At 45.5% G+C, this 27,133-nt stretch overlaps 1 protein-coding gene across 4 annotated transcripts in view; it reads left to right on the forward strand.

Moving 5' to 3' along the window:
- Nucleotides 1-27,133, forward strand: part of GRIN1 (glutamate ionotropic receptor NMDA type subunit 1) — a 703,940-nt gene that overhangs the window by 398,378 nt on the left and 278,429 nt on the right. For all 4 annotated transcript variants that reach the window (XM_030206505.1, XM_030206506.1, XM_030206507.1 and 1 more), the window contains one exon: nt 9,520-9,655. In XM_030206505.1, the coding sequence (XP_030062365.1) occupies nt 9,520-9,655 (136 nt within the window). The remainder of the gene's footprint in view (nt 1-9,519; nt 9,656-27,133) is intronic.

Below are 27,133 nucleotides of genomic sequence, written 5' to 3' on the forward strand. Positions count from 1 at the left end.
AGGTCAGCGCGCACATTCCTGAATCTCCACTACCTCAGCTGCAAAGGACTAAAATATAAATCAACGTATACATCTAGCTTTTCCTATATAAGCACGCAACTATGGAATACACTACTATACGCCATAAAAACAATGCACGACCTAACAAACTTCCGAAAATCACTAAAAACCAACCTGTTCTATAAGGCATACCATAATGATCCATCCTAAATACTAGACAACGAAACTTACACCAGAACTGGAAAAAACCTAACTATCTATACCTGACTGCTTCATTTGCTTTGTCAATAATGAACTTTAACGCAATACCACTTTATTTCTCATTCCAGAAATGAATTCTTTATACTTGATTCCTTATTTAATCTGTCACTTATGAACTTTAATGCAATACCACTTTGTATTTCTCATCCCGGAAATGGCGATCGCCATTACGGAATAATGTAAGCCACATTGAGCCTGCAAATAGGTGGGAAAATGTGGGATACAAAAAATAAATAAATACATTATCCAGCTTATTTTCGAAAGAGAAAGACGTCCATATTTTGACCCAAATCGGGAGATGGGCGTCTGTTTCCCGTGGGTGCCCAAATCGGTATAATCGAAACCCGATTTTTGGCGTCCTCAACTGCAGTCCGTCACGGAGACAAATAAAGATCATGGGGACATGTCAGAGGCGTGGTGAAGGCGGGACTGGAGCGTGGTTATCGGCCGAGGAGAGATGGGCGTCTTTAGCTGATAATCGAAACAAGAAGGGCGTTTTTGACGAGAATTTGGTCCGCTTTATTTGGACCCTTTTTTTCAGGTCCAAGTCCCAAAAAAGTGCCCCAACTGACCAGATGACCACCGGAGGGAATCGGGGATGACCTCCCCTGACTCCCCCAGTGGTCACTAACCCCCTCCCACCAAAAAAACCCACTTTACAAATTTTTTTTGAGAGCCTGTATGCCAGCCTCAAATGTCATACCCACCTCCATGACAGCAGAATGTGTTCTATCCTCTGACAGCCTTTCCCTGGTTCTGATGTGGGTCTCGGGTGAGTGTGACACCTTTTCTGTTATGGGCACTGCAGAGTCACATCAGCAATGCATTGTGGTGGGTGTAGGGTATTGGGCTCCGTGATTCCACTAGCTTGTGTTAAATGCTCACGATGTTGGTAGTTGGTAGGGTCTACTCCCATGGTGCTTTTCCCTCTGCTTACTGGGTCAGAGTGTACCCTGTTTTGTTTCCGGTAGTCCATGGGGTAGTGGCCATTTGTGTAAGACACTTTTAGATCCCTTTCATGTGTTAGCCACGTTACAGCACTTAGCTCTTACCTTGAATGTTGCTGAAAGAGGGCATTGTACACCATTCTGCCAGCTCGTACCTACTGCTAATCTCAGTACCAGCGAGACACTTTTAGTGGGTACTGCAGTGCACTTCAGGCAGGCAGACCCAGGCCCATCGCCCCCCCCCCCCCCCACCCGTAACACTTGTGGTGGTAAATGGGAGGCCTCTAAAACTCACTGTACCCACATGTAGTTGCTCCCTTCACCCCTAAGAGCTATGGTAGTGTTGTACATTTGTTCCTCCCACGACCAAATGGTTTGGATTGGGACGTTTCTGAGCTGGGCGTTTTTAGTTTCCATTATCGCAAAAAAAAAAAATGCCCATCTCAGAAGGGAGCAAATCCATTGCATTTGGTCCGTCCAAACCGTATTTTTGAAAAGAAAGATGGACGCACATCTTTTTTGATAATACGGTCTGTCCCGCCTCTTCACACATCCATTTTCGGACATAGACGCCCATGGAGATGGACATTCGCGTTCGATTATGCCCCTCCACGTCAACTAGCTCACCTTTATCCACATGTTTGTTCACCCCTTCAAAGAAATGTAATAGATTGGTGAGGCAAGATTTCCCTTCACTGAATCCAGGTTGGCATTGTCTCATTAATCCATGCTTGTGAATATGCTCTGTAATTTTCTTCTTTATAATAGTCTCTACCATTTTGCCCGGCACCAAAGTCAGACTCACCGGTCTGTAATTTCCCAGATCTCCTCTGGAACCTTTTTGAAAAATCGGCGTTACATTGGCCACCCTCCAATCTTCCAGTACCACACTCAATTTGAAGGATAAATTACTACTAACAATAGCTCCACAAGTTCATTTTCAGTTCTATCAGTACTCTGGGATAAATACCATCTAGTCCAGAAGATTTGCTACTCTTCCGTTTTTAGAACTGCCCCATTAAATCCTCCAGGTTTACAGAGAATTCACTAAGTTTCTCTGACTCGTCAGCTTCGAATACCATTTCCGGCACCAGTATCCCACCCAAATCTTCCTCGGTGAAGACCGAAGCAAAGAATTCATTTAATCTCTCCGCTACGGCTTTGTCTTCCATGATCGCCCCTTTTACTCCTCGGTCATCTAGCAGTCCAACTGATTCTTTTGCCGGCTTCCTACTTTTAATATACCTAAAAAACTTTTTACTATGTGTTTTTGCCTCCAACACAATCTTTTTTTCGAAGTTCCTCTTAGCCTTCCTTATGAGCGTTTTGCATTTGACTAGACATTCCTTATGCTGTTTCTTATTATTTTCAGTCAGTTCCTTCTTCCATTTTCTGAAGGATTTTCTTTTAGCTGTAATAGCTTCCTTCACCTCACTTTTTAACCATGCCGGCTGTCGTTTGGTCTTCCGTCTTCCATTTTTAATTCGCAGAATATATTTGGCCTGGGCTTCCAGGATGATGTTTTTGAACAGCATCCACGCCTGCTGTAAATTTTTGACCCTTGCAGCCGCTCCTCTAAGTTTTTTTTCATCATTCTTCTCATTTTATCATAGTCTCCTTTTTTAAAGTTAAACTTCCTATCCAGCTTATAATCGAAAGAGAAAAACGCCTATATTGCGACCCAAATCGGGAGATGGGTGTCTTTCTCCCGTGGGCGCCCAAATCGGTATAATCGAAAGCCGATTTTGGGTGTTTCCAACTGCAATCTGTCGCGGAAACGGGTAAAGTTGATGGGGGCGTGTTGGAGGCGTGGTGAAGGTGGAACTGGGGCGTGGTTATCGGCCGATGAGAGATGGGCGTCTTTAGCTGATAATCGAAAAAAGGCGATTTTCGGTCACTTTTTTTGGACCCTTTTTTTTCACGAACAGGTCCCAAAAAAGTGCCCCAACTGACCAGATGACCACTGGAGGGAATCGGGGATGACCTCCCCGGACTCCCCCAGTGGTCACTAACCCCCTCCCACCAAATAAAAAACACTTTATAAACTTTTTTTCCAGCCTCTATGCCAGCTTCAAATGCCGTACCCACCTCCATGACAGCAGAATGTGTTCTATCCTGTGACAGCCTTTCCCTGGTTCTGATGTGGCTCTCGGGTGAGTGTGACACCTTTTCTGTTATGTGCACTGCAGAGTCACATCAACAATGCATTGTGGTGAGTGTAGGGTATTGGGCTCCGTGATTCCACTAGCTTGTGGCAAATGCTCACGATGTTGGTAGTTGGTAGGCTCTACTCCCATGGTGCTTTTCCCCCTGCTTTCTGGGTCAGAGTGTGCCCTGTTTTGTTTCCAGTAGTCCATGAGGTAGTGGCCATTTTTGTAAGACACGTGTTAGACACGTTACAGAACTTAGTTCTTCCCTTGAATGTGGCTGAAAGAGGGCATTTTACAGCATTCTGCCAGCTCTGACCTACTGCTCATCTCAGTACCAGGGAGACTCGTTGCCAGTGGGGCACAACCTCTGATCTGCAGTTAACTGTGAGTAAGCGTGCTTATTCCAATAAAGGACGTTTTCGGAGAGATTAGTCTTCAGGTGTCAACTGCTGTGCCAATGTTATATAGCAGCAACCAGTCCTAGAGGCCTGAGTGTATGCAGGTCCCTGGAGCATTTTTAGTGGGTACCGCAGTGCACTTCAGCCTGGTGGCCCCAGGCCCATCCCCCCCACTTGTAACACTTGTGCTGGTAAATGGGAGGCCTCCAAAATCCACTGTACCCACATGTAGGTGCTCCCTTCACCCATAAGAGCTATGATAGTGTTGTACATTTGTAGGTAGTGGGTTTTGGGGGAGGGGTTGGGGGCTCAGCACCCGTGGTAAGGGAGCTATGCATGTGGGAGCGTTGTCTAAAGTCCACCGCACTGACCTCTAGGGTGCCCAGTTGGTGTCCTGGCATGTCAGGGGGGCGAGTGTACTACGAATCGTGGCCCCTCCCACGACCAAATGGCTCGGATTAGAACGTTTTTGAGCTGGGCGTTTTTAGTTTCCATTATCGCTAAAAAAAACAAATGCCCAGCTCAAAAACGTCCATTTTTTCAAAAATACGGTCTGTCCCGCCTCTTCACGTACCCGTTTTCGGACATAGACGCCCATGGAGATAGGCGTTCACGTTCGATTATGCCCCTCCACGTATACTTACTTCAAAGCTAATATCAAATCCGATCATATTATAACCACTGTTATCAAGCGTCCCCAGCACCATTATCTCTCACACCAGATCATGTGCTCCACTAAGGACTAGGTCTAGAATTTTTCCTTCTCTCTTCGGCTCCTGTACCAGCTGTTCAAAGGCGCCCCATATAAGAGGCTTGGGGAGGTTAAGCCTCCCCACCCCAAATGCAACCTTCCCAATCTCTGGCAGCAGCAAACAATATAAACTGGATCTTCCCCTCCCCGCGCTGCCTTTCTGCCCGACTCTCCGCTCCCCTGACCCAGTGGCCGTCAATAAACAGACCGTGCGCAGGACCATAGAGCTCCGCTACACGTCGCTGACAGCTCTGCCGGTTCACGCCCGAACAGGATGTTGCATCATAGAGGGTGGGACCAGAAGAGCTGTCAGTGCTGCCGTGCAGCGATCCATGATGGCCCCGCGCATAGTGTCTGCCTACTGACGGCCACTGAATTGGAGAGACAGCGGGTACTTTGAAAGTTATTTAAGGTGCTGCGTGCTGGACAAGCAGATGCCATTGGGAATGGGAAGATAAGACCTAAAACTTGAGACAGAGAGGAGGAAGAGAGGGGCCCTGGAGAAAACACGGGGAAGCTGAAGCCAAGATGGCGGTTCAATTGGCCCTGCCGAGTCCTTCGTTTGCTCCGAAAGGACTAAGGAAATTGTGACTGAAGTGCGGGCAGTAGTGAAAGCTAAATTACAGCAAACACATGATTGAATTGAGGCCAAGAACGTTTGGATAATATGGATCTGGAGCTTGAAGATCAGTAACATCGTGTGGGAGTACTGGAGACTGGGGCACAGAATGCATCATGTGCTATGAATCAACTTCACCTTCACCTCAAGCGGATGGAACGCTAAGTAGAAGGGCAGAGCCCAACACAATAATTTGCATCTGGTTGGCTTTTCTGAGTCCCTGAGGGATCCAGATCTGGTGAAGACCCTAGGCAGTCGGTGGCTAGGGGGAAGAAAAACGAGAGAGAAGATAATGCTGCAGCTGGAGGCAGGAAATGGGAGGAAAGAGAGAGGATGATGGGGGAGGGAAGAGGCAGAGACACAATGCTGGATATTTGGGGGGACAGACAGAGAAGCAAACCTCGATGTTTTGGGAAAGAAGAGGCAGATGGGCAAAGCTGGATATTAGGGGAGAGAAGAGACAGAGGAGCAAACCTGGATAGTGGAAAGAAAAACAGGCAATGCTGCATGGTGGAAGAAGAGAGAGAGGGAGGAGCAAGGCTGGAAGGTGGGGGAGAGACAGAGAGGAGATCCGTATGGTATGTGAGGTAGGGTGAGGTGGGAAAGAGCGAAAGAGGAGATCCTGGTGCCTTGGGCAGGGGAAGAGAGAGAAGAGATGCTGCATGGCAGGGAGGGTGAAGAAAGTTAGATGGAGGGAGAGAAACAGAGAGGAGATTATGGCAGGCAGTGTTACTATTCTACTTTTATTTTTCTGTGTTGTCAGATAATTATGGATGTAAGCCCCACCCCTGGCACCGCCCCTGACCCCGCCCACTTTAGCCTCCCCAAACAGTTGGGCCACCGACCGCCTATGCAGCTGTTCCATAGCAGTCCTTGATTTCGTCAAGGAATTTTATCTCCCTAGCATGCCCTGATGTTAAATTTACCCAGTCAATATCGGTGTAATTGAAATAACCCATTATTATTGTGTTGCCCAGTTTGTTTGCATTCCTAATTTTCTTTAACATTTCTGCATCCATCTGTTCATCCTAGCCAGGCGGATGGTAGTATACTCCTATCACTATCATTTTCCCCTTTACACATGGAATTTCGATCCATAGTGATTCCAAGATGTGCTTTATTTCCTGCAGAATTTTCAGTGTATTTGATGCAAGGATCTCCTTAATATACAATGCTACCCCTCCAACAATTCGATCCACCCTATCACTATGATATAATTTGTACCCCAGTATGACAGTGTCCCATTGGTTATCCTCCTTCCACCAGGTCTCAGAGATGCATATTAAATCTAATTATTCATTTAGTGCAATATAATCTCCCATTTTATTTCTTAGGCTCCTGGCATTTGCATGTAGACATTTCAAACTATGTTTGTTGTTCCTATTTACATCATGCTCAGTACTTGACAGTATTAATTTGCAATCTTTTGTCTGATTTTTTAAATTTTTATTTAAGGACACCTGATCTACTACGGTCTCTTTTGCAACCTCACTATTGGGATACTTTATCTTCCCAGCTTTGGTGATATCTTTGAAAGACACCTTATCCTGAACCATGCACTTTTGAGCGACTGTCGGCCTTCCCCCAGTTTCTAGTTTAAAAGCTGCTCTATCTCCTTTTTAAATGCTGATGTCAGCAGTCTGGTCCCACCCTGGATAAGGTGGAGCCCATCCTTTCGGAATAGGCTCCCCCTTCACCAGAATATTGCCCAGTTCCTAACAAATCTAGAACCCTCTTCCCTGCACCATTGTCTCATCCACGCATTGAGACTCTGGAACTCTGCCTGTCTCTTAGGCCCTGCGCGTGGAACGGGTAGCACTTCACAAAATGCTACCCTAGAGGTTCTGGGTTTGAGCTTTCTACCTAAGACCCTAAATTTGGCTTCCGGAGCCTCTCTCCCACATTCTTATGTCATTTGTACCCACATGTGCCAAGACAGCTGGCTTCTCCCCAGCACTATCTAAAATCCTATCTAGGTGAAGCGTGAGGTCCGCCACCTTTGCACCAGACAGGCAAGTCACCAGGCGATCCTCATGTCCACCAGCCAGCCAGCATTAGCTAATGATTGAATCACCAACTACAACAATGGAGTGGAGGAGTGGCCTAGTGGTTAGAGCAGCAGTCTTGCAATCCAGAGGTGGTTGGTTCAAATCCTGGTGCTGCTCCTTGTGATCTTGGGCAAATCACTTAACCCTCCATTGCCTCAGGTACAAACTTAGATTGTGAGCCTTCCTGGGACAGAGAAATATCCAGTGTACCTGAATGTAATCACCTTGAGCTACTACTGAAAAAGGTGTGAGCAAAATCCAAAAAAATAAATAAATAATAAACAGCTGACTTAACCCTTCCCTCCTGGGCAGCACTTGGAGACATATCCTTGGTGTGAGAGGATAGTACACCCCCTGGTGGGCAGGTCCTGGCTACAGGAGTACATCCTATTTCTCCAGGGTGATGCTTTCCTTCTGGGAGACCTCCCTCCTCCAAGGTAGCACAAGGGCTACCAGACTGGAGGTGGGACTTCTGTACAACGTCCCTGTAGGTCTTCTCTATATACCTCTCTGTCTCCCTCAGCTCCAGCTCCAGCTCCACCAAGTCTGCTACTCTACACTCAAGAGAACGGACATGTTCTCTGAGAGCTAGGAGCTCTTTGCATTGGGCATACACATATAACCGCTCACCAACTAAGAGATAATCATACATGTGGCACTCAGGGTAGAAGACTGGATAACACCCCTTTCACTGCTGGACTGCTGACTCCATCTTAGTATTTTTGAGTTTTTCAATAATTTAAAACTTGCTAAAGTATTAAGGATAGTAGCCTAAGATAACTTTTTTGCCCCAATGCAGAGGGTGAGTGAATCCTTCTATGCTGTCTTCTGTTATTTTCTCACATTGTGCTCACATTGTGTTCCCTTAAAACCTTCTTTGCATTGGGGTAGAATAGCTAGTAGCCTAGTCATCATTTATTTTAATATGCTGTGTGCCAATGTCTACCACACAAACGAACTCCCACACCAAACCTGTTTCTGCATCTCTTACTTGCTAACATGCATGCATTCCTCTCATTAGCCAGGTGCTGCTGCTCACAGTAGTTTTCTACATCAGCCTCTGGGCACTTGGATGCTGCAGGATAGTAAATTCCATAGTAATTTTCCTGTGCTAAAACTTATTTTATTTATTTTTGTTACATTTGTACCCCACGCTTTCCCACTCATGGCAGGCTCAATGCAGCTTACATGGGGCAATGGAGGGTTAAGTGACTTGCCCAGCGTCACAAGGAGCTGCCTGTGCTTGAAGTGGGAATTGAACTCAGTTCCTCAGGACCAAAGTCCATCACCCTAACCACTAGGCCACTTGTGTTGCTGTAATGTAAATAGACACTTTAGTTTCAGCATGTCAGCCCAGGAGGCAGTAGACTGGGTTAAGAATGGAACCCATGACTCATTACCAAATAATATCCACACTGAACCTTCATTTTGTAGATTTAAATTATTACTTAAAGCCTGGATATTTCAGCTGGCCTTTCACTAATTTATTTCTGATTACCTTGCTGGTTATCTGAGCCTTATCTTTTCTCTCCCTCAATCTCACCCCCACCTCTTTCTTCATATATTTACTTTTGTTTTTTTAGTTCTCCTATTGATTTTGTAATTTTCTTTCTGTACTTTGTTTATGTTTGATTTCACTATGTGTGGTCTGGTGGTGTATCAAATTCAAAAAATTAGTAAAATTCTACAGTACAGAGCTTGATCCACTGGCTCTAGAAGACTATTTTAAGAGATACATTCGCTTTAAAAAGTCTTTTATTGTGAGAAAATGCTTGAGCTCTTTAAAGATATGCATTAATTTTGAAATTAAAAGAAAAATGCAAAATTATGCCACTTGTTTTGTTTAATTTCAAAATGAAATTTTTAAAAAGCAATAAAATACATTTTATAGTTTGTTTCATTTTTAGCACATTCAAATCAAACATGAAATAAAATGAAAATAAAAAAGCCCACAAAATGAAAACCCTATGGGATCATTTTACCAAGCTGCAGTAAAAAGGGGCCTACGCTGGCATTAGCGCATGTTTTTGACACACGCTGAGGCCCCCTTTTCCACAGCGAGTAAAAGGTTGTCTTTTTTTTTTTTTCAGAAATAGTCTTGCAGCAAGTGAACCAGAGAAGATTTTCGGTGGTGTTATATGTATAACGCCACTGAAAATCCAACTATTTCCCAGTGAGCAGCACATACCTGGGAAGGAGCTACTTCTACCTGGAAAAGTGTCACTGAATATCAGGCCTATAGTTTTATTGTGCTTCAACTGCAGATAAAAAAGATCTCAGTGAAGGTGTACATAAAGCTAAAATACAGATAGTCATGTAAAACTGAAATTTTATTGGCTCCACAGATAGTTACAATTCACCAGGAACCATTTGTGTATGTGACGTCAACTCTTCAAGATGGGACTTGTAATGATGATTTCACCGTCAACGGTTATAAAGTCATTAAAGTATTGTGTAGTGGACCCAATGAAACTGTACCAGGTAATCAATCAAATTATACCATGCAATCATACCACAACATTATATTAGGTAACAAGTGTGTATCCCTTCTTTGTCAATTCTGAGCAGGGAGGTTTGCTTTATGGGGCTAATTGAGTATTCTCCCTCTTACTATACCCCACAGATCTGTGCTAAATGGAGCATAAGAAAACAACTTCTGCTTCTTGGCCATTAGGCAATTTACTATAGTGGTAAAAAGGTAGACCCCTGTACGCAAGTATGAAGTTATGAACGAATTAAGGGGGCTGCCAATTGTGTCATGGCAGACTATTAGTGGACAGCAAGCAATATTATTGTAGAGGCCATGTGACCCCTTGGTTTTTTAATCCAGTTTAAGATCCTTACAGTAGCCTTTAAGGCATTACATAATGGAATACCAGATTATTTTTCACTTTGACAGTCCTCTATGCTCCTCCTCAGATCTTGCGCTCTCTTAATGACCATAGATTGGTCTTACCCGGCACCTCTCGAGCTCACTGGGAATCCACATGCAATAGTATTACTTTTTGGCCCCTCGTTTGTGGAATAATATGCCTTTAGAGATCTGGCAAGAATCATCCTTCCAAATGTTTAAGACTAAGGAGGGTCTTTTATAAAGACACGCAAGTATTTTTAGTTCGTGGTAAAAATCAGCTGGCGGTAAATACTGAGATGCTCATTATATTCCTATGGGCATCTCAGCATTTACTGCCAGCTGATTTTTACCGCAAGCTAAAAACGCTAGCTTGGCTTTGTAAAAAGGCCACCTAAGTTCAAAACCTATTTATTTGTGGAGGCTTTTGGAGTTCATAGATGTTGGAGGCAGGGTTATAGGTGATACTTTATTGATCTATATTTTTGTTTTACTTTTGTGTTGTCTGTATGACTGATTTACATTGTTTCCTTTCCTATATTTGAATGGAGTTCCTTGTCTTTTATTGTTAACATTGTAAATTGCCTAGATTTGGCAGTGCTGCAGACTGGTGATTTATTAAATCACAAAATAAACATAAATATAAACAGCTAAAGAGAGGGCAAAAGTTTTTCAAAATAAGGAATGTAACCATCATTTTTTTAAATTTTGTAGAACAAATGCATGATCAATTTTTTTAAATTTCACTCAATTATGGATGATTTATATAACTCCAATAACTCAATCACAGTACTTCTGAATTTTATAAAAAGGCTGGCCATACTATTGTTGTTCTTCTATCATTGCTTAACCATAGTACTGTGTGGGTAGAACGCACAATCAAAATCAAATAGAAATTTTTAAAAATATGACTGGTTTCTCCTGAGTTTGTAACTCGTGACCTCTCTTCTATCCTTAACACCCATTATCTCTTTTCTTCTACTCACACCTCCTGCCCCAAATCTGCCTCCATGGTTTTCTCCTGTCCTTAAACTTCTATGTGCCCACCTTCACTCCAGTGGCATAGCCAGAAGGCAATTTTTGGGTGGGTCAACAGGTTGGATGGATGGGCACTAGAGAAACACCTGCCACCTGATATGCCCTGCCCATGCCCCTACTCCTACCGAACACCTATCCCAATCCCAATAACTTTAATGGGAGTAGCAGTGCTGGCCTCAGTGGCTGCAGGCCACATTGAGAGCTAGGGCAAATATAAGAGGGTGCACTCTTCATCCTCCACTGAGCCACGGTCCGCCAACACACATATGCTTCCCCCAAATGTGCCCTAAATATTACAGTGGGGCCCTAAAATATCAATACATCTATGAAGAAAACTGAACAAGCCAAAATACTATAGAATACTACATAGAAAATTGATGCTAACAGAATACTTTGGTCATACACACAGAACACAAATGCCAAATACAGAATAAGTGACCACAAACCATAAACAAATTAAATCAAAATCCCAAGAGGCCAGACCTTGCATTTGGCACAGCACAGAGAAATACAAAGAGATGCATTTTCTCCTATACTGTGCAAAATATGATAGCACATGCAAGAGACAGTGTTAGGGGAGGTACAACTAGGGCAACTGGGTTTGCCCCCTAGCCAGCGAGAACCCCAGGCCAGCTGGAAGCTGAAGAAGGTGCAGCCTGTTAGTAAGCTTTGGGGTCCCTTCCTAAATATCTGCCTTGGGCCCCATCCATATGCTAACACCAGCTCTGGCAGGATGTACATTTCAAATCTGACATATTCTAATCACAAAATAGAAAAATAAAATTCTTTTTTCTACCTTTTGTTGTCTGCTCATTTTATTTTCCAAGTCATATTGGTCCCAGGCTCTGGTTTCTACATCCTTCTACCTTCTCTTAACTCACTCGCCAAGTCTCATGTCCATTTGATATTTCTACTCTCTCTCCATGTCCACTATCCATCTTCTTCCATCTCTGTACCTCTACCTTCCTCCATGTTTAGTATCTCCCTTACTCTGTGTCCCTATATTTCTCTATCCAGCTTCTCCCCTCTCTTTGTCCCCAGTGCCATTATATATCTACCCTCTCTGACCCTACCCCATCCAGCTTTTCTTCCTCTCACTCCCTCCCCTTTCCAGCATCTGGTTTGGTTGCTTGATTCCCTGCCTGCCCACCCTCCCTTCCTCCCTTACGCTGTAGGTTTAGTATTTGTTCCCTTTTCCTTCATCTCCTTGGTCTGGTATCTCTGTTTCCCTTCCCTCCTTCTTTGTGCTGTACCAGCAGTTCTCTCCCTTCCCTCCAGTTCTCCTCCCCCTCTTTCTCCCACGTCCAGCAGCTCTCTCCCTTCCATCCAGATCCCCTCCTCATCTTCCTCCCAGTAGCTCTTTCTCTCCGGCCCCCTGTTCCTCCTCCCACATCCAGCAGCTCTCTCCCTTCCATCCAGTCCCCTCCTCCACTTCCTCCCATGCCCAGCAGCTCTCTCCCTTCCCTCTGGTCCCTTCTTCCTCCCTTGTCCAGCAGATCTCCAGCCCCTTCCTACTCTCCCTCCCATGTCCAGAAGCTCTCCAGCCCCTTCCTCCTCTCCCTCCCATGTCCAGCAGCTCTGTCCCTTCCAGCCCCTTCTTCCTCCCTTGTCCAGCAGATCTCCAGCCCCTTCCTACTCTCCCTCCCATGTCCAAAAGCTCTCCAGCCCCTTCCTCCTCTCCCTCCCATGTCCAGCAGCTCTGTCCCTTCCTTCCAGCCCCTTCTTCCTCCCTTGCCCAGCAGCTCTCTAGCTCCTTACTCCTCTCCCTCCCATGTCCAGCAGCTCTCTCCCTTCCATCCAGTCCCCTCCACCTCTTCCTCCCTTGTCCAGCAGCACTCCAGTCCCTACCATGTCCAGCAGCTCTCAGCCACTTTTCCTCCAGGCCCGCCCATCCAACATCCTTCGCTGCTGTGACGCTGCCTTTTCTCCCGCGGCTCCAGGTACAGACATCCGGGAGGCAGCATTCAGCGTTGCCTAACTGCCCTGAAATAATTCTTCTCCCCAGGCTCTGCTGCATCGTTCCCTGCATTCTCTTTTTTGCCTGTCGCGTAGCACTGCCATTCACACAGGCAGCTCTGCTCCCCCCTGCCGCATCCATCCGGCCTTCTCTATGCACTTCCTGTTTACGTAGGGCCAGATGGGGGCGGCAGGGGGGGAGTGGAGCTGCCTGTGAGAATGGCAGAGCTGCGCGATGGGCGAAAAAGAGAATGCAGGGACCGATGTAGCGGAGCCTGGGGAGAACAATTATTTCAGAGCAGATAAGCAACGCTGAACGCTGCCTCCCAGACGGCCGTACCCGAAGCCGTGGGAGAAAAGGCAGCGACAGCAGAGAAGGATGTTGGGTGGGCGGGACTGGAGGGAAAGTAGCTGGGCCTGGGCCCGTCCAGGCCCGCCCATGGCTATGCCCCTGCTTCACTCAGTAGAGCATTGCTGGTGCAAGACACGTTCGCCAGCCAATAATGCCCTCTTTAATGCTCGCTATAAAGAATACCAGAAGGCACTTTGCCTGGCCAGACGCCAGAGCTTGCCATACTGGGACAGACCATCAAGCTCAGTATCCTGTTTCCAACAGTGGCCACCCCAGGTCACAAGTACCTGGCAAGATCTCAAAACAGTGCTCATCCTAGAAATCAGCAATGGATTTTCTCCAAGTCCATTTTAATAATGGCTTATGGACTTTTCTTTTAGGAAGTTGTCCAGACCTTTTTTAAATCCTGGTAAGCTAACTCTTCTTCTGCCATCTATGTTTCTAGTGCCTTCTCCTCCCCCCTCCCCATGTCTCCCGCTTTCTTACTGGTCTAAATTCAACCTCTCCTCCCCCTCTCTCTCACGCACCATTGGCTCCCTCAGTCCCTACTCCCCTTCAACTGACCCCTTGCCTGCTTTCTTTACTAAACAGCTGGCCTCATCTCTGATCCCTCACCTTCTTCTTCTCCTTATCTCCAGCCTCTCTAATGGTTTTGTTCCTTCCCTTTGGAAGCATGCCCTCATCTGCCCTCTGCTGAAGAAACCTCACCTTGATCCCTCAGGCGACCCTCAGGGGGAGGAATGCTGGCTTCGGCCTAACCCCTGGTAAGCCTTTCCTCAGCTGAGAGGTGCCCACCTCTACCACTGGCTGCCTTTCAGCTGCTGTGGAGGGCTTGCAGCTCATCTGCATATCCTTACAGCCTTCTCCGGGGTGACACCCAGGTCCACCCCGATCCACTCAGGGCCTCCGCTCTAGGTGCCCAGCGCTCCCACCAGGTGCTGTGGAGGACTTGCAGCCCTTCTGCATTTCCTCACAGCTGTATCCGGGGTGACTCCAGTTCCACCCCGATCTTCCCAGGGCCTTCTCTCCTAGTGCACAGAGTTTCCAGGTGCTTTTTGGCTAGGATCAGGTGACCCTCAGGGGGAGGAATGCTGGCTTCGGCCTAACCCCTGGTAAGCCTTTCCTCAGCTGAGAGGTGCCCACCTCTACCACCGGCTGCCTTTCAGGTGCTGTGGAGGGCTTGCAGCTCATCTGCATATCCTTACAGCCTTCTCCGGGGTGACACCCAGGTCCACCCCGATTCCACTCAGGGCCTCCGCTCTAGGGGCATTTTTCTCTTTGTATCTAATCTTTTTCCAGTTGCTAAAGTACCTTAATCGTTTATGGCCCCTATTCACATTCTCTTCCTAGCTCTGTCCCTTCCTAATCTTTTCCCTCACCCCCTACCTCTCTCCGCTACAGGAACTCACTTCCCATCCATTGACTTCATCACCTCACCCTCTCTCCTACCCTCTTCCTCCCTCTTGGCTTTTAATCTCCGTCTCTTTCTTCCCTCCATTTTGCCTTCCCCATTCCACCTAAATACCTCTCGCCTTCAACGCCTTCGTGCCCACACCTCTCCTACTCTCCTCCGCTCTCTTTTACTCCTTCTCTTACTCTCAGCTGGCGACATCAATCCCAATCCTGGCCCTCCTCACCAACTATTATCCAAACTCTACAGATCTCACCGTGACCTCTCTAACCTCATCTCTATTCCTCTACTCCCCTCCTCTTCTCTGCCCTTCTCTTGCGCCCTATGGAATGCCCGCTCTATCTGTAACAAACTCCCCTATATCCAGGACCTCTTTATCTCGCGTCACCTCCATTTGCTCGCCATAACAGAAACCTGGCTCTGCCCTGATGACTCTGCTTCAGTCGCAGCCCTGTGCCATGGCGGTTATCTATTTTCACATACTCCTCGCCCTGCTGGCCGTGGGGGCAGTGTTGGACTACTTCTCTCTCCCTCCTCCAGATTTCAACCCCTTCTTCCACCTCAATCTCACTGTTTTTCCTCCTTTGAAGTCCACTCTATCCGTCTTTTCTCTCCTCTGCCTCTTCGAATAGCGGTCATTTATCGTCCCCCTGGTAAGTCCCTTTCATCCTTTCTCAGTGACTTTGACACCTGGCTTGCCTTCTTCCATGATCCTTCCTCCCCCTCTCTCATCCTTGGTGACTTTAATATTCCTGCTAATGATCCTTCCAACTCTTATATTTCCAAGTTACTCGCTTTAACGTCCTCCTTTAATCTCCAACTATGCTCCACCTCCCCCACTCATCAAAATGGTCACTGTCTTGATCTCATCTCCTCCAACTGTTCACCTTCTAGTTTCCTTGCCTCAGATCATCCCTCCTCTGATCACCATCTTCTAACTTTCACACTTAAATCTCCTCCCTCCCAGTCCCGTCCTATCCTATCTAATTTATCTAGGAATCTTCACGATATTGACCCTTCATCTCTATCCTCCCATGTTTCAAACCTCCTCTCTACTGTGGCACCATCCACGTCTGTCAACAAGGCTGTTTCTTTTTACAACAATACTCTATCCTCTGCCTTAGACACTCTTGCACCTTTGATGACCCGCCCTGTAAGGCGTACAAAACCCCAACCTTGGCTGACTTCTAATATCCGCTACCTACGTTCCTGTACCCGCTCCGCCGAACGCCTCTGGCGGAAATCTCGGGCCCTTGCTGATTTCTTACACTTTAAATTCATGCTGACCTCCTTCCAATCTGCTCTTTTACGTGCCAAACAGGATTATTATATCCAACTGACCAACTCTCTTGGCTCTAATCCTCGACTTCTCTTCACCACATTGAACTCTCTCCTCAAGGTGCCCCCTCCCCCAACTCCCCCTTCAGACCCTTGCTGAATTCTTTCACAACAAGGTTCAAAAGATAAACCTTGCTTTCTCTACCTCACAACCTCTCCCTCCACTAGTCCGTTCCCCTCTCTCTCCTTCCCCTCATTCTTTTTCCTCCTTTCCTGAAGTTACTATTGAGGAAACTACACTTCTCCATTCTTCCTCAAAATGTACCACCTGTTCCTCTGATCCCATTCCCACCCACCTTCTTAATGCCATCTCTCCTACTCTTATTCCTTTTATCTGTCACATTCTCAACCTCTCACTTTCCACTGCGACTGTCCCTGCTGCCTTTAAACATGCTGTGGTCACACCTCTCCTTAAGAAGCCTTCACTTGACCCTACTTGTCCCTCTAATTACCGACCCATCTCCCTCCTTCCTTTTCTCTCCAAATTACTTGAGCGTGCTGTTCACCGCCGCTGCCTTGATTTTCTCTCCTCACATGCTATTCTTGACCCATTACAATCTGGTTTTCGCCCTCTCCACTCAACCGAAACTGCGCTTACTAAAGTCTCCAATGACCTATTACTGGCTAAATCCAGAGGTCAATATTCCATCCTCATTCTTCTTGATCTTTCCACTGCTTTTGACACTGTCGATCACAGCATACTTCTCGATACCCTGTCCTCACTTGGATTCCAGGGCTCTGTCCTTTCCTGGTTCTCTTCCTACCTCTCCCTCCGCACCTTTAGTGTTCACTCTGGTGGATCCTCTTCTACTTCTATCCCTCTGCCTGTCGGCGTACCTCAGGGTTCTGTTCTTGGTCCCCTCCTCTTTTCTATCTACACTTCTTCCCTTGGTTCATTAATCTCATCCCATGGCTTTTCCTACCATCTCTATGCTGATGACTCCCAAATCTACCTTTCTACCCCTGATATCTCACCTTGCATCCAAACCAAAGTTTCAGCGTGCTTGCCTGACATTGCTGCCTGGATGTCTCAATGCCACCTGAAATTAAATATGACCAAAACCGAGCTTCTCATTTTCCCCCCCAAACCCACCTCCCCGCTCCCCCCATTTTCTATTTCTGTTGATGGCTCTCTCATTCTCCCTGTCTCCTCAGCTCGAAACCTTGGGGTCATCTTTGACTCTTCTCTCTCCTTCTCTGCTCATATCCAGCAGACCGCCAAGACCTGTCGTTTCTTTCTCTACAACATCCGTAAAATCCGCCCCTTTCTTTCCGAGCACTCTACCAAAACCCTCATCCACACCCTTGTCACCTCTCGTTTAGACTACTGCAATCTGCTTCTTGCTGGCCTCCCACTTAGTCACCTCTCCCCTCTCCAGTCGGTTCAAAACTCTGCTGCCCGTCTCATCTTCCGCCAGGGTCGCTTTACTCATACTACCCCTCTCCTCAAGACCCTTCACTGGCTCCCTATCCGTTTTCGCATCCTGTTCAAACTTCTTCTACTAACCTATAAATGTACTCACTCTGCTGCTCCCCAGTATCTCTCCATACTCGTCCTTCCCTACACCCCTTCCCGTGCACTCCGCTCCATGGATAAATCCTTCTTATCTGTTCCCTTCTCCACTACTGCCAACTCCAGACTTCGCGCCTTCTGTCTCGCTGCACCCTACGCCTGGAATAAACTTCCTGAGCCCCTACGTCTTGCCCCATCCTTGGCCACCTTTAAATCTAGACTGAAAGCCCACCTCTTTAACATTGCTTTTGACTCGTAACAACTTGTAACCACTCGCCTCCACCTACCCTCCTCTCTTCCTTCCCGTTCACATTAATTGATTTGATTTGCTTACTTTATTTATTTTTTTTGTCTATTAGATTGTAAGCTCTTTGAGCAGGGACTGTCTTTCTTCTATGTTTGTGCAGCGCTGCGTATGCCTTGTAGCGCTATAGAAATGCTAAATAGTAGTAGTAGTAGTAGTACTCTCCCTGTGAGCTTTTGTTCAATCTCTAACCTCACTTTTTTTCTCCAAGATTCTTGAGAACATTGTACTCCAACTTTCTCAACATATTGAACAATGCAATACTCATCATCCTTATCAATCTGGATTCAGGCCAAATCAGAGAACTGAAACTCTCCTCATTGCCTTTAATAATTGCATCTGTGTAGCCCTTTAACATCACTCCTCAGTCGTGCTGGTCTCATTTGACCTCTCCTGTGCTTTCGACCAGGTGGGTCACTCTCTCATGCTCCATTGTCTCCAGTCAATCTTCAGTTACTAGTACTGTTCTATCTTGGTTCATTAGCTATCTTACGAACCGTACCTACCAGCTCAACTTTAATTCCATTTCCATCACTCCACTTCCTGTTCACTTAGCCATCCCTCAGGGTTCCATACTTGCTCTCACCCTCTTTAATGTCTTTCTTGCTCCACTTCTCATGATCATTCAAGATCACTCGTGCACACTGTTCTGCTACACAGATGATATTCAGATTGTATGTCATGCCACTGATCCTGCTGCCATCTCTCATCTTAATGATTGCTTGTCTCATGCTTCTTGTTGACTTAAGAGCAATATCCTTTTTCTTAATTCTGAAAAATGTAAATCTGTCCTTTTTGCCCCTTCAGCCAATAGCCTTCGTCCCCATCCCTCCATTGTTGACCACACCCTTCAGTACAAAGACTCTATCAAGGTTCTTGGAGTCATTCTCGATTAAGAATTCACTTTCAAATCACAAATAGACTCAGTTATCTGCTCCTCCTTCTTTGCCTTTCACCATCTCCATGCTGTTCGTCCTCTTAGTTCATCTTCACACTTATGCTCCCTCATTTTTGCGCTTATTCTATACCATCTAGACTACTGTAATTCCCTTTACTATGGTCTTCTTCTTCAATCACTCAAAACCTTTCAGTTCATTCAGTCAACTCCTGCACAACGCTACCTGCTTTGATTATGTGACCCTTTCCCCTGCTATGAATATTGGCTCCCAGTCACCACTCGCATCAAATACAAAATCCCCCTTCTTGTCTATAAATCCCATCAACCACTTGCACCCTCCAATCTTGCTTCTCTCATCATTCCTTACACCCCCTTCTGCTGTCTCCACTCTGCGGATCAGAACCTATTGACCATTCCCCCACCCTTTGTCCTTCATCTTATGGTCTCAAGAACTCTGCCTTTAGATACTTATGACCTGAATTTTGGAATGACTTTGCCATCAGAAACCAACCAACCCTCACCTCTTTAAGAAACTACTTGCCTTTTCCTAGAGTCCTTCCCTCCTCTGCTACCTAGGTCTCAGTCAGCTATATTCTGTCTAGTACCTCCTTTTCTCTTAACTCCTTTTTATTGTAAACCACCATGTTGCCTATGCTGAAGCTAACATGTGGTATATCAAGTGGTATACATAAATAAAAAAAAATAATAACTAATGCTTAATCTGAAGTCTAAACTTCCAAAGTTATTTTTTCTACTTGGTGCTCACATGAAACCACAAAAAAATTATTTATTTCCCCTTAACATGCACAATGTGAAAGTTGATGCAATGTGAACTGATCTAAGATTATCTTCCAGAAACAGATTTGGACTGATATGCCAACGATAGTGTGAAAATGAAAACCAGACATCTCCAACCTGGGCTGAGTTTTCACCACTGTTAACTTTTTCAGGGAGAATCCTTACTGCTAAGCATCTAAAACCTAGAAAAAGTTTAGAGTGTGATCTATAAGAAACTAATCTAGCAATTCAGAGGTATAGTTATCAGTGTGGGCTACTGTTAAGACATGTTATTTTACCACTAACTTGTGCTATTTTAGCACAAGTCCCAGTTTATGCAGTGACACCTAGTTCCTAATAAATGGGTTTTACATTACAATAACATGCCTTGGTAACAGAAGCGTAGCCAGGTGGGGCGCAGGGGGAGCGGTCACTCCCCTAAACAGCTGATGAGAAAAAATGGCGCCTATGCGCGGCCTCAACCCAATAAATATAAATATTTTATTTTTCTTTTCGTATTTCTTCTGACCGCGCTCTCCTGTCCGCGAGGTCACTTCACTTTTATTTCCCAAAGCGTTCTCCCTCCAGCACCGGTGATTCACGGTCAGCCTGCTAGCGTCGGGGCTTCACCTCTTCAGGCGCGTCCCACCTCTGCGGAAAACAGGAAGTTGCAGTAGGCGGGACGCGCCTGAGGAGAAGAAGCCCCCACACTGGCATGCTGACCGTGAATCGCCGGTGCTGGAGGGAGAAGGCTTCGGGAAATAAAAAGTGAGCATGCAGATGGGAGAGACAGGCAGAAGAGAGGGTGAAGCCAATTTACTCACCCCCCCCCCCCCCCCCCCGCGCACCATTCGGTTCAAAGCAAGCAAGGAGGAAAGGGGAGGAGGAGGAGATAGGGACAAGGGCACTACTGGAAAGGGGGAAGGAGATAGGGACACAAAGAGGGCACTACTGGAAAGGGGAAGGAGATAGGGACACAGAGGGGCACTACTGGAAAGGGGAAGGAGATAGGGACACAGAGGGGCACTACTGGAAAGGGGAAGAGGAGATAGGGACACAGGGGCACTACTGGAAAGGGGGGAGTAGATAGGGACACAGAGAGGCACTACTGGAAAGGGGGGAGTAGATAGGGATACAGAAGGCACTACTGGAAAGGGGGGAGTAGATAGGGACACAGAGAAGGCACTACTGAAAAGGGGAGGGGGAGATAGGGACACAGAGGGGCACCACTGGAAGGGGGATATAGGGTCAATGGTTAAAAAGGGGTGAGATGGGGACAAAGAGGTAATGCTGGGAAAGGGGGAAGATGGTAACAGGGATAATGCTGGGAAGACGGGGACACAGGACAATGTTAGAAAAAGTGAGAGGTGGGGACACCAGGACAGCAGATGCTAGAAAGGGGGAGATGAGGAGACCAGGTAGGCTTGTGCTGAAAAGGGGGGGGGGGATGGGGACACAGAAAGGGCAGATGCTGAACTTGGGGGCAGGATAGGGACAAGGGACATAGAAGGGAGATGCTGGACAGGACAAATAGTGGTGCAGAGGAAAAAATGATGGTGCACTTGGAGACATATGTAGAGAAGGAAAGGAAGAAGAAAGAGGCAAGAGAAGAAATGGAAAGGTAAATCTGGAAAAGAATTTGTAAGGCTGACTCATGGAACATGAAAAAAAGACTATTCCCAGACAACAAAGGTAGAACAAAATTATTTTTTTTTAATACTTTGTAAGCACTGAGATGTACCTGCTTTGTAAAATGTACATTTTTTATATTTTTATTTTGCAAAGTACAGGAGAAAATGCATTTCTGTCTTTTTTTTTTTTTTTTTTAACCAGTATAGCACTGTTTAGAGTCTGGCTTCCTTGGGCAGGTGGTCTCTATTTCAATTTTTGTTGTTGGTTTTTTTTTTTTTTTTTTTTTTTGGGGGGGGGGGGTTGTGGCTCCCTATTCTGCATTAGATTGGTAGCATGGAATGTTGTCACAATTTGGGTTTCTGCCAAGTGCTTGTGACCTGGGTTGGCCACATTGGAAACAGGATACTGGGCTAGATGGACCATTGGTCTGACCCAGTATGGCTACTCTTATGTTATATAGATGAGGGTCTGTCCATGTTCTGCATGTGTGACTGAGGTGAAGGATTCTGCCAGCATGTAGTATCTGTGTAGGAATGAGTAACAGTGCAGCTTGTTCCAGTTTCCCAATAGTAGGTATATTGGTGCTCCAGAGCCCAGTGTAATATATATAGCACTGTCTTCTGATAGGTGGTTTAGGGCTGTTATGGTATGGTAAGTTTTGTGTTTTAGAGCAGTCCTGGAGTACCCCCTTGCCAGTCAGGTTTTCAGGATATCCACAATAAATATGAATGATATTGATTTGCATATACTCCGTTACATGCAAATCTTTTTCATGCAGATTCATTGTGGATAGCCTGAAAACCTGAATGGCAAGGGGGTACATAAGTACATAAGTAGTGCCATACTGGGAAAGACCAAAGGTCCATCTAGCCCAGCATCCTGTCACCGACAGTGGCCAATCCAGGTCAAGGGCACCTGGCACGCTCCCCAAACGTAAAAACATTCCAGACAAGTTATACCTAAAAATGCGGAATTTTTCCAAGTCCATTTAATAGCGGTCTATGGACTTGTCCTTTAGGAATCTATCTAACCCCTTTTTAAACTCCGTCAAGCTAACCGCCCGTACCACGTTCTCCGGTAATGAATTCCAGAGTCTAATTACACGTTGGGTGAAGAAAAATTTTCTCCGATTCGTTTTAAATTTACCACACTGTAGCTTCAACTCATGCCCTCTAGTCCTAGTATTTTTGGATAGCGTGAACAGTCGCTTCACATCCACCCGATCCATTCCACTCATTATTTTATACACTTCTATCATATCTCCCCTCAGCCGTCTCTTCTCCAGGCTGAAAAGCCCTAGCCTTCTCAGCCTCTCTTCATAGGAAAGTCGTCCCATCCCCACTATCATTTTCGTCGCCCTTCGCTGTACCTTTTCCAATTCTACTATATCTTTTTTGAGATACGGAGACCAGTACTGAACACAATACTCCAGGTGCGGTCGCACCATGGAGCGATACAACGGCATTATAACATCCGCACACCTGGACTCCATACCCTTCCTAATAACACCCAACATTCTATTCGCTTTCCTAGCCGCAGCAGCACACTGAGCAGAAGGTTTCAGCGTATCATCGACGACGACACCCAGATCCCTTTCTTGATCCGTAACTCCTAACGCGGAACCTTGCAAGACGTAGCTATAATTCGGGTTCCTCTTACCCACATGCATCACTTTGCACTTGTCAACATTGAACTTCATCTGCCACTTGCACGCCCATTCTCCCAGTCTCGCAAGGTCCTCCTGTAATCGTTCACATTCCTCCTGCGACTTGACGACCCTGAATAATTTTGTGTCATCGGCGAATTTAATTACCTCACTAGTTATTCCCATCTCTAGGTCATTTATAAATACATTAAAAAGCAACGGACCCAGCACAGACCCCTGCGGGACCCCACTAACTACCCTCCTCCACTGAGAATACTGGCCACGCAATCCTACTCTCTGCTTCCTATCTTTCAACCAGTTCTTAATCCATAATAATACCCTACCTCCGATTCCATGACTCTGCAATTTCTTCAGGAGTCTTTCGTGCGGCACTTTGTCAAACGCCTTCTGAAAATCCAGATATACAATATCAACCGGCTCCCCATTGTCCACATGTTTGCTTACCCCCTCAAAAAAATGCATTAGATTGGTGAGGCAAGACTTCCCTTCACTAAATCCGTGCTGACTTTGTCTCATCAGTCCATGTTTTTGTATATGCTCTGCAATTTTATTCTTAATAATAGCCTCCACCATCTTGCCCGGCACCGACGTCAGACTCACCGGTCTATAATTTCCCGGATCTCCTCTGGAACCTTTCTTAAAAATCGGAGTAACATTGGCTACCCTCCAGTCTTCCGGTATTACACTCGATTTTAGGGACAGATTGCATATTTCTAACAGTAGCTCCGCAAGTTCATTTTTTAGTTCTATTAATACTCTGGGATGAATACCATCAGGTCCCGGTGATTTACTACTCTTCAGCTTGCTGAACTGACCCATTACATCCTCCAAGGTTACAGAGAATTTGTTTAGTTTCTCCGACTCCCCCGCTTCAAATATTCTTTCCGGCACCGGTGTCCCCCCCAAATCCTCCTCGGTGAAGACCGAAGCAAAGAATTCATTTAATTTCTCCGCTACGGCTTTGTCCTCCTTGATCGCCCCTTTAACACCATTTTCGTCCAGCGGCCCAACCGACTCTTTGGCCGGTTTCCTGCTTTTAATGTATCTAAAAAAGTTTTTACTATGTATTTTTGCTTCCAACGCTAATTTCTTCTCAAAGTCCTTTTTTGCCCTCCTTATCTCCGCTTTGCATTTGGCTTGGCATTCCTTATGATCTATCCTGTTACTTTCAGTTGGTTCTCTTCTCCACTTTCTGAAGGATTGTTTTTTGGCTCTAATGATTTCCTTTATCTTACTGTTTAGCCACGCCGGCTGACGTTTAGTCTTTTTTCCCTTTTTTCTAATACGTGGAATATATTTGTCCTGAACCTCCAGGATGGTGTTTTTAAACAGCATCCACGCCTGATGCAAGTTTTTTACTCTGCGAGCTGCTCCTTTCAGTCTTTTTTTCACCATTTTTCTCATTTTGTCGTAATCACCTTTTCTATAGTTAAACGCTAGCGTACTTGATTTCCTAGTTTCACTTCCTTCAATGCCAATATCAAAACCGATCATATTATGATCACTGTTATCAAGCGGCCCTCGTATCGTTACCCCCTGCACTAGATCATGAGCACCACTAAGGACTAAGTCTAGTATTTTTCCTTCTCTTGTCGGCTCCTGAACTAGCTGTTCCATGAAGCTGTCCTTGATTTCATCAAGAAATCTTATGTCCCTTACGTGTACAGATGTTACATTAACCCAGTCTATATGCGGGTAATTGAAATCCCCCATTATTATTGTGTTGCCCAGTTTGTTTGCGTCCCTGATTTCCTTTAACATTTCCGCATCCGTCTGTTCGTCCTGGCCAGGCGGACGGTAGTACACTCCTATCACTATCCTTTTCCCCTTTGCACAGGACCACCTAGGGAAACACTTCTCTAGGCCCCACTGTAATATTTATAGCATTGTCTTTTCATAGGTGGGTTAGGGCTGTTTTGGTGTGGTAAGTTTTCAGTATAGGTTGTGGGTGTCTTTTTGCAGGGGTTTGTGTTATTTCACAAAGTGTCTAGCCCTATTTGAAAGTAGGCTCTGGGGCAAGGGCCACCAAAGGTCACCCAAGATAAAAATGCTCAAGACTAGTGTTCTTCATATCCTGTAGAGCCACCACACAAACAAAAGCCCATCTGATTTAAACAAGGTGTCTAGCAGTGGAAGGACTGAGTGTGCTATTCCTGAGGTGATGGTCACGATTTGAATATTTTTATTTGAAGTTAAGAAGACAGGTTGCCTGCTCTGGCCAGTCCAGGAACCTCTTCTGCGTCCTGCCTACTGATGTAACTTACTGTTTCCTTGTAGGCAGGATGCAACAGAGACAGCCTGTATTAATCATTGCCCGCCACAGCCCCTGAGCAACAACACAGACACTGCTGTCTAGCTGACAACATCTGGCGCCTATTTTGTAAAAGTCTGCTCCCCCTGAGATCAAAACCTGGCTACGCCTCTGCTTGGTAACCCATGTCGATAACTTCTCTTGTCAATATTTTTTAATAAAGATTATAAAAAATGTTATAATTGAAATTGTATTATTGAAGACTCAAGAATATCTAAAAAAGGAATTAATTGTGTACATATAAAACCCATTTCAAGAATCCTCCTAATATCTGGAAAATGCAGAAATATGGCAATTATGTGCATTGTTTGGTTTATTCTAGATCACATGATCCCAATATCTGTTGATATTCAAATGGGTCCTTTGGCAGATAGTCTACACTAACTATTAATAAATGGCTTCCTTACTAATGTAAAGGCAGGCTCAGCATTCTGAATTTAAGCCTCCAGGTGCATGTAATTTGAGCTAACTATTCTTTTTTTTTTTTTTACAAAAATATAGCAAGTTCTTTGTAATGGTAATTATATAAAGACTGAATTGTTGCAATTATATAAATCAAGCAAAATCGATTGCAATTTAAGAATTGATCTGGACTGCTCTTGCCTGCTTGCTACCCAAATGTCAATAGTTAACAGCACTTAACCAGCCAGTGCCGCTGAATACTGGCTTTGACCAGCCATGTCCAAATTAGGCTGGTCAGGGGCGGTATAGGGAGCGGGACTACTGGCTACCAGCAGTTGTGGGGCAACTGCAACAGGTTGTAGCAGTATTTTTAATGATGCAGCTGCTAGGGGCAGGAATGAGTGGGGTTTGTTTCTGTCCCTTTTGCCCCGACTGGACCACCAGGGATCTGAAATAGGCCTGGGGTGGGGTCTTGATGATGCAGGCTGGGGGGGGGAGGGGAATCAGAAGTAGTGATGTTCTGGGGGGTGGGAGGGGGTCTTGATGTCACTGGCTGGGGGGGGATCAGAAGGAGGGGGCTATTTCAAGAGGGTGGGAGGGAGATCAGACGAGCTAAAGCACCATATGTGAGGGTTATATGGGCACTGGCTGATATTCAGCCAGATCTGAGAGAAAAGGACATTTCTGTGGGTAAGTGACTTTATTTTATTCTGTGCTTGGTAATTTAAAGACTGGGTTTAAAAGAGGAATTGTAGGATATTGATGAACACAGAATTGTTTTTTTTTTTTAAAAAGCAAACTTTATTAGCTAGTCTCTGTACCTGTTTCCCCATAGTTTTAAAACTTGAATTTTCTACCTTAGCATTAACAGAAGGCACAGTAGGGCCTAGCTCGGTCCTCATTCACACCCACCCCTAGCTCAACTCTTCATTTATAGTCAATTATTCTAATTAGGACAATAAGTGGGACCTTTTCATTAGTGTTTTAATTACATTTAACTAGTTTCTGAGAATCAGATACTAAATAAATTACAAATTAAACCACTCTTTACGCTCTTTATATTCATCTGATATCCCTAGTACCTTAAGAAGTTTTAATTAAACAACTCCATAATACTAAGGTGTAGACAGTAGTCCAGCAGCAAGAGGGGTGCTATCTAGTCTTTTGCGCTGAGTGTCACATGTATGATTATCTCCCAGTTGGTGAGATGTCATATGTGTGTGCTCAATGCAAAGAGCTCCTAGCTCTCAGAGAATGAGTCCATTCTCTTGAGGCTAGAATAGCAGACTTGGAGGAGCTGAGGAAGACAGAGAGATACATAGAGGAGGCATATAGGAACATTGTAGAGAAGTCCCATCTCCAATCTGGCAGCCCATGGGCTGCCTTGGAGGAGGGAAGTCTTCTAAAAGGAGAGCATCACACTTGTGCAGCTGGAAGTCATCCTGTAGACAGGATCAACATACCAGGGGATGCAATATCCTCTTGCAAAGAGGATGTGTCTCCAGGAGCT

Source organism: Microcaecilia unicolor, chromosome 6 (genome assembly GCF_901765095.1).
Source record: "Microcaecilia unicolor chromosome 6, aMicUni1.1, whole genome shotgun sequence".
Lineage (NCBI taxonomy): Eukaryota > Metazoa > Chordata > Amphibia > Gymnophiona > Siphonopidae > Microcaecilia > Microcaecilia unicolor.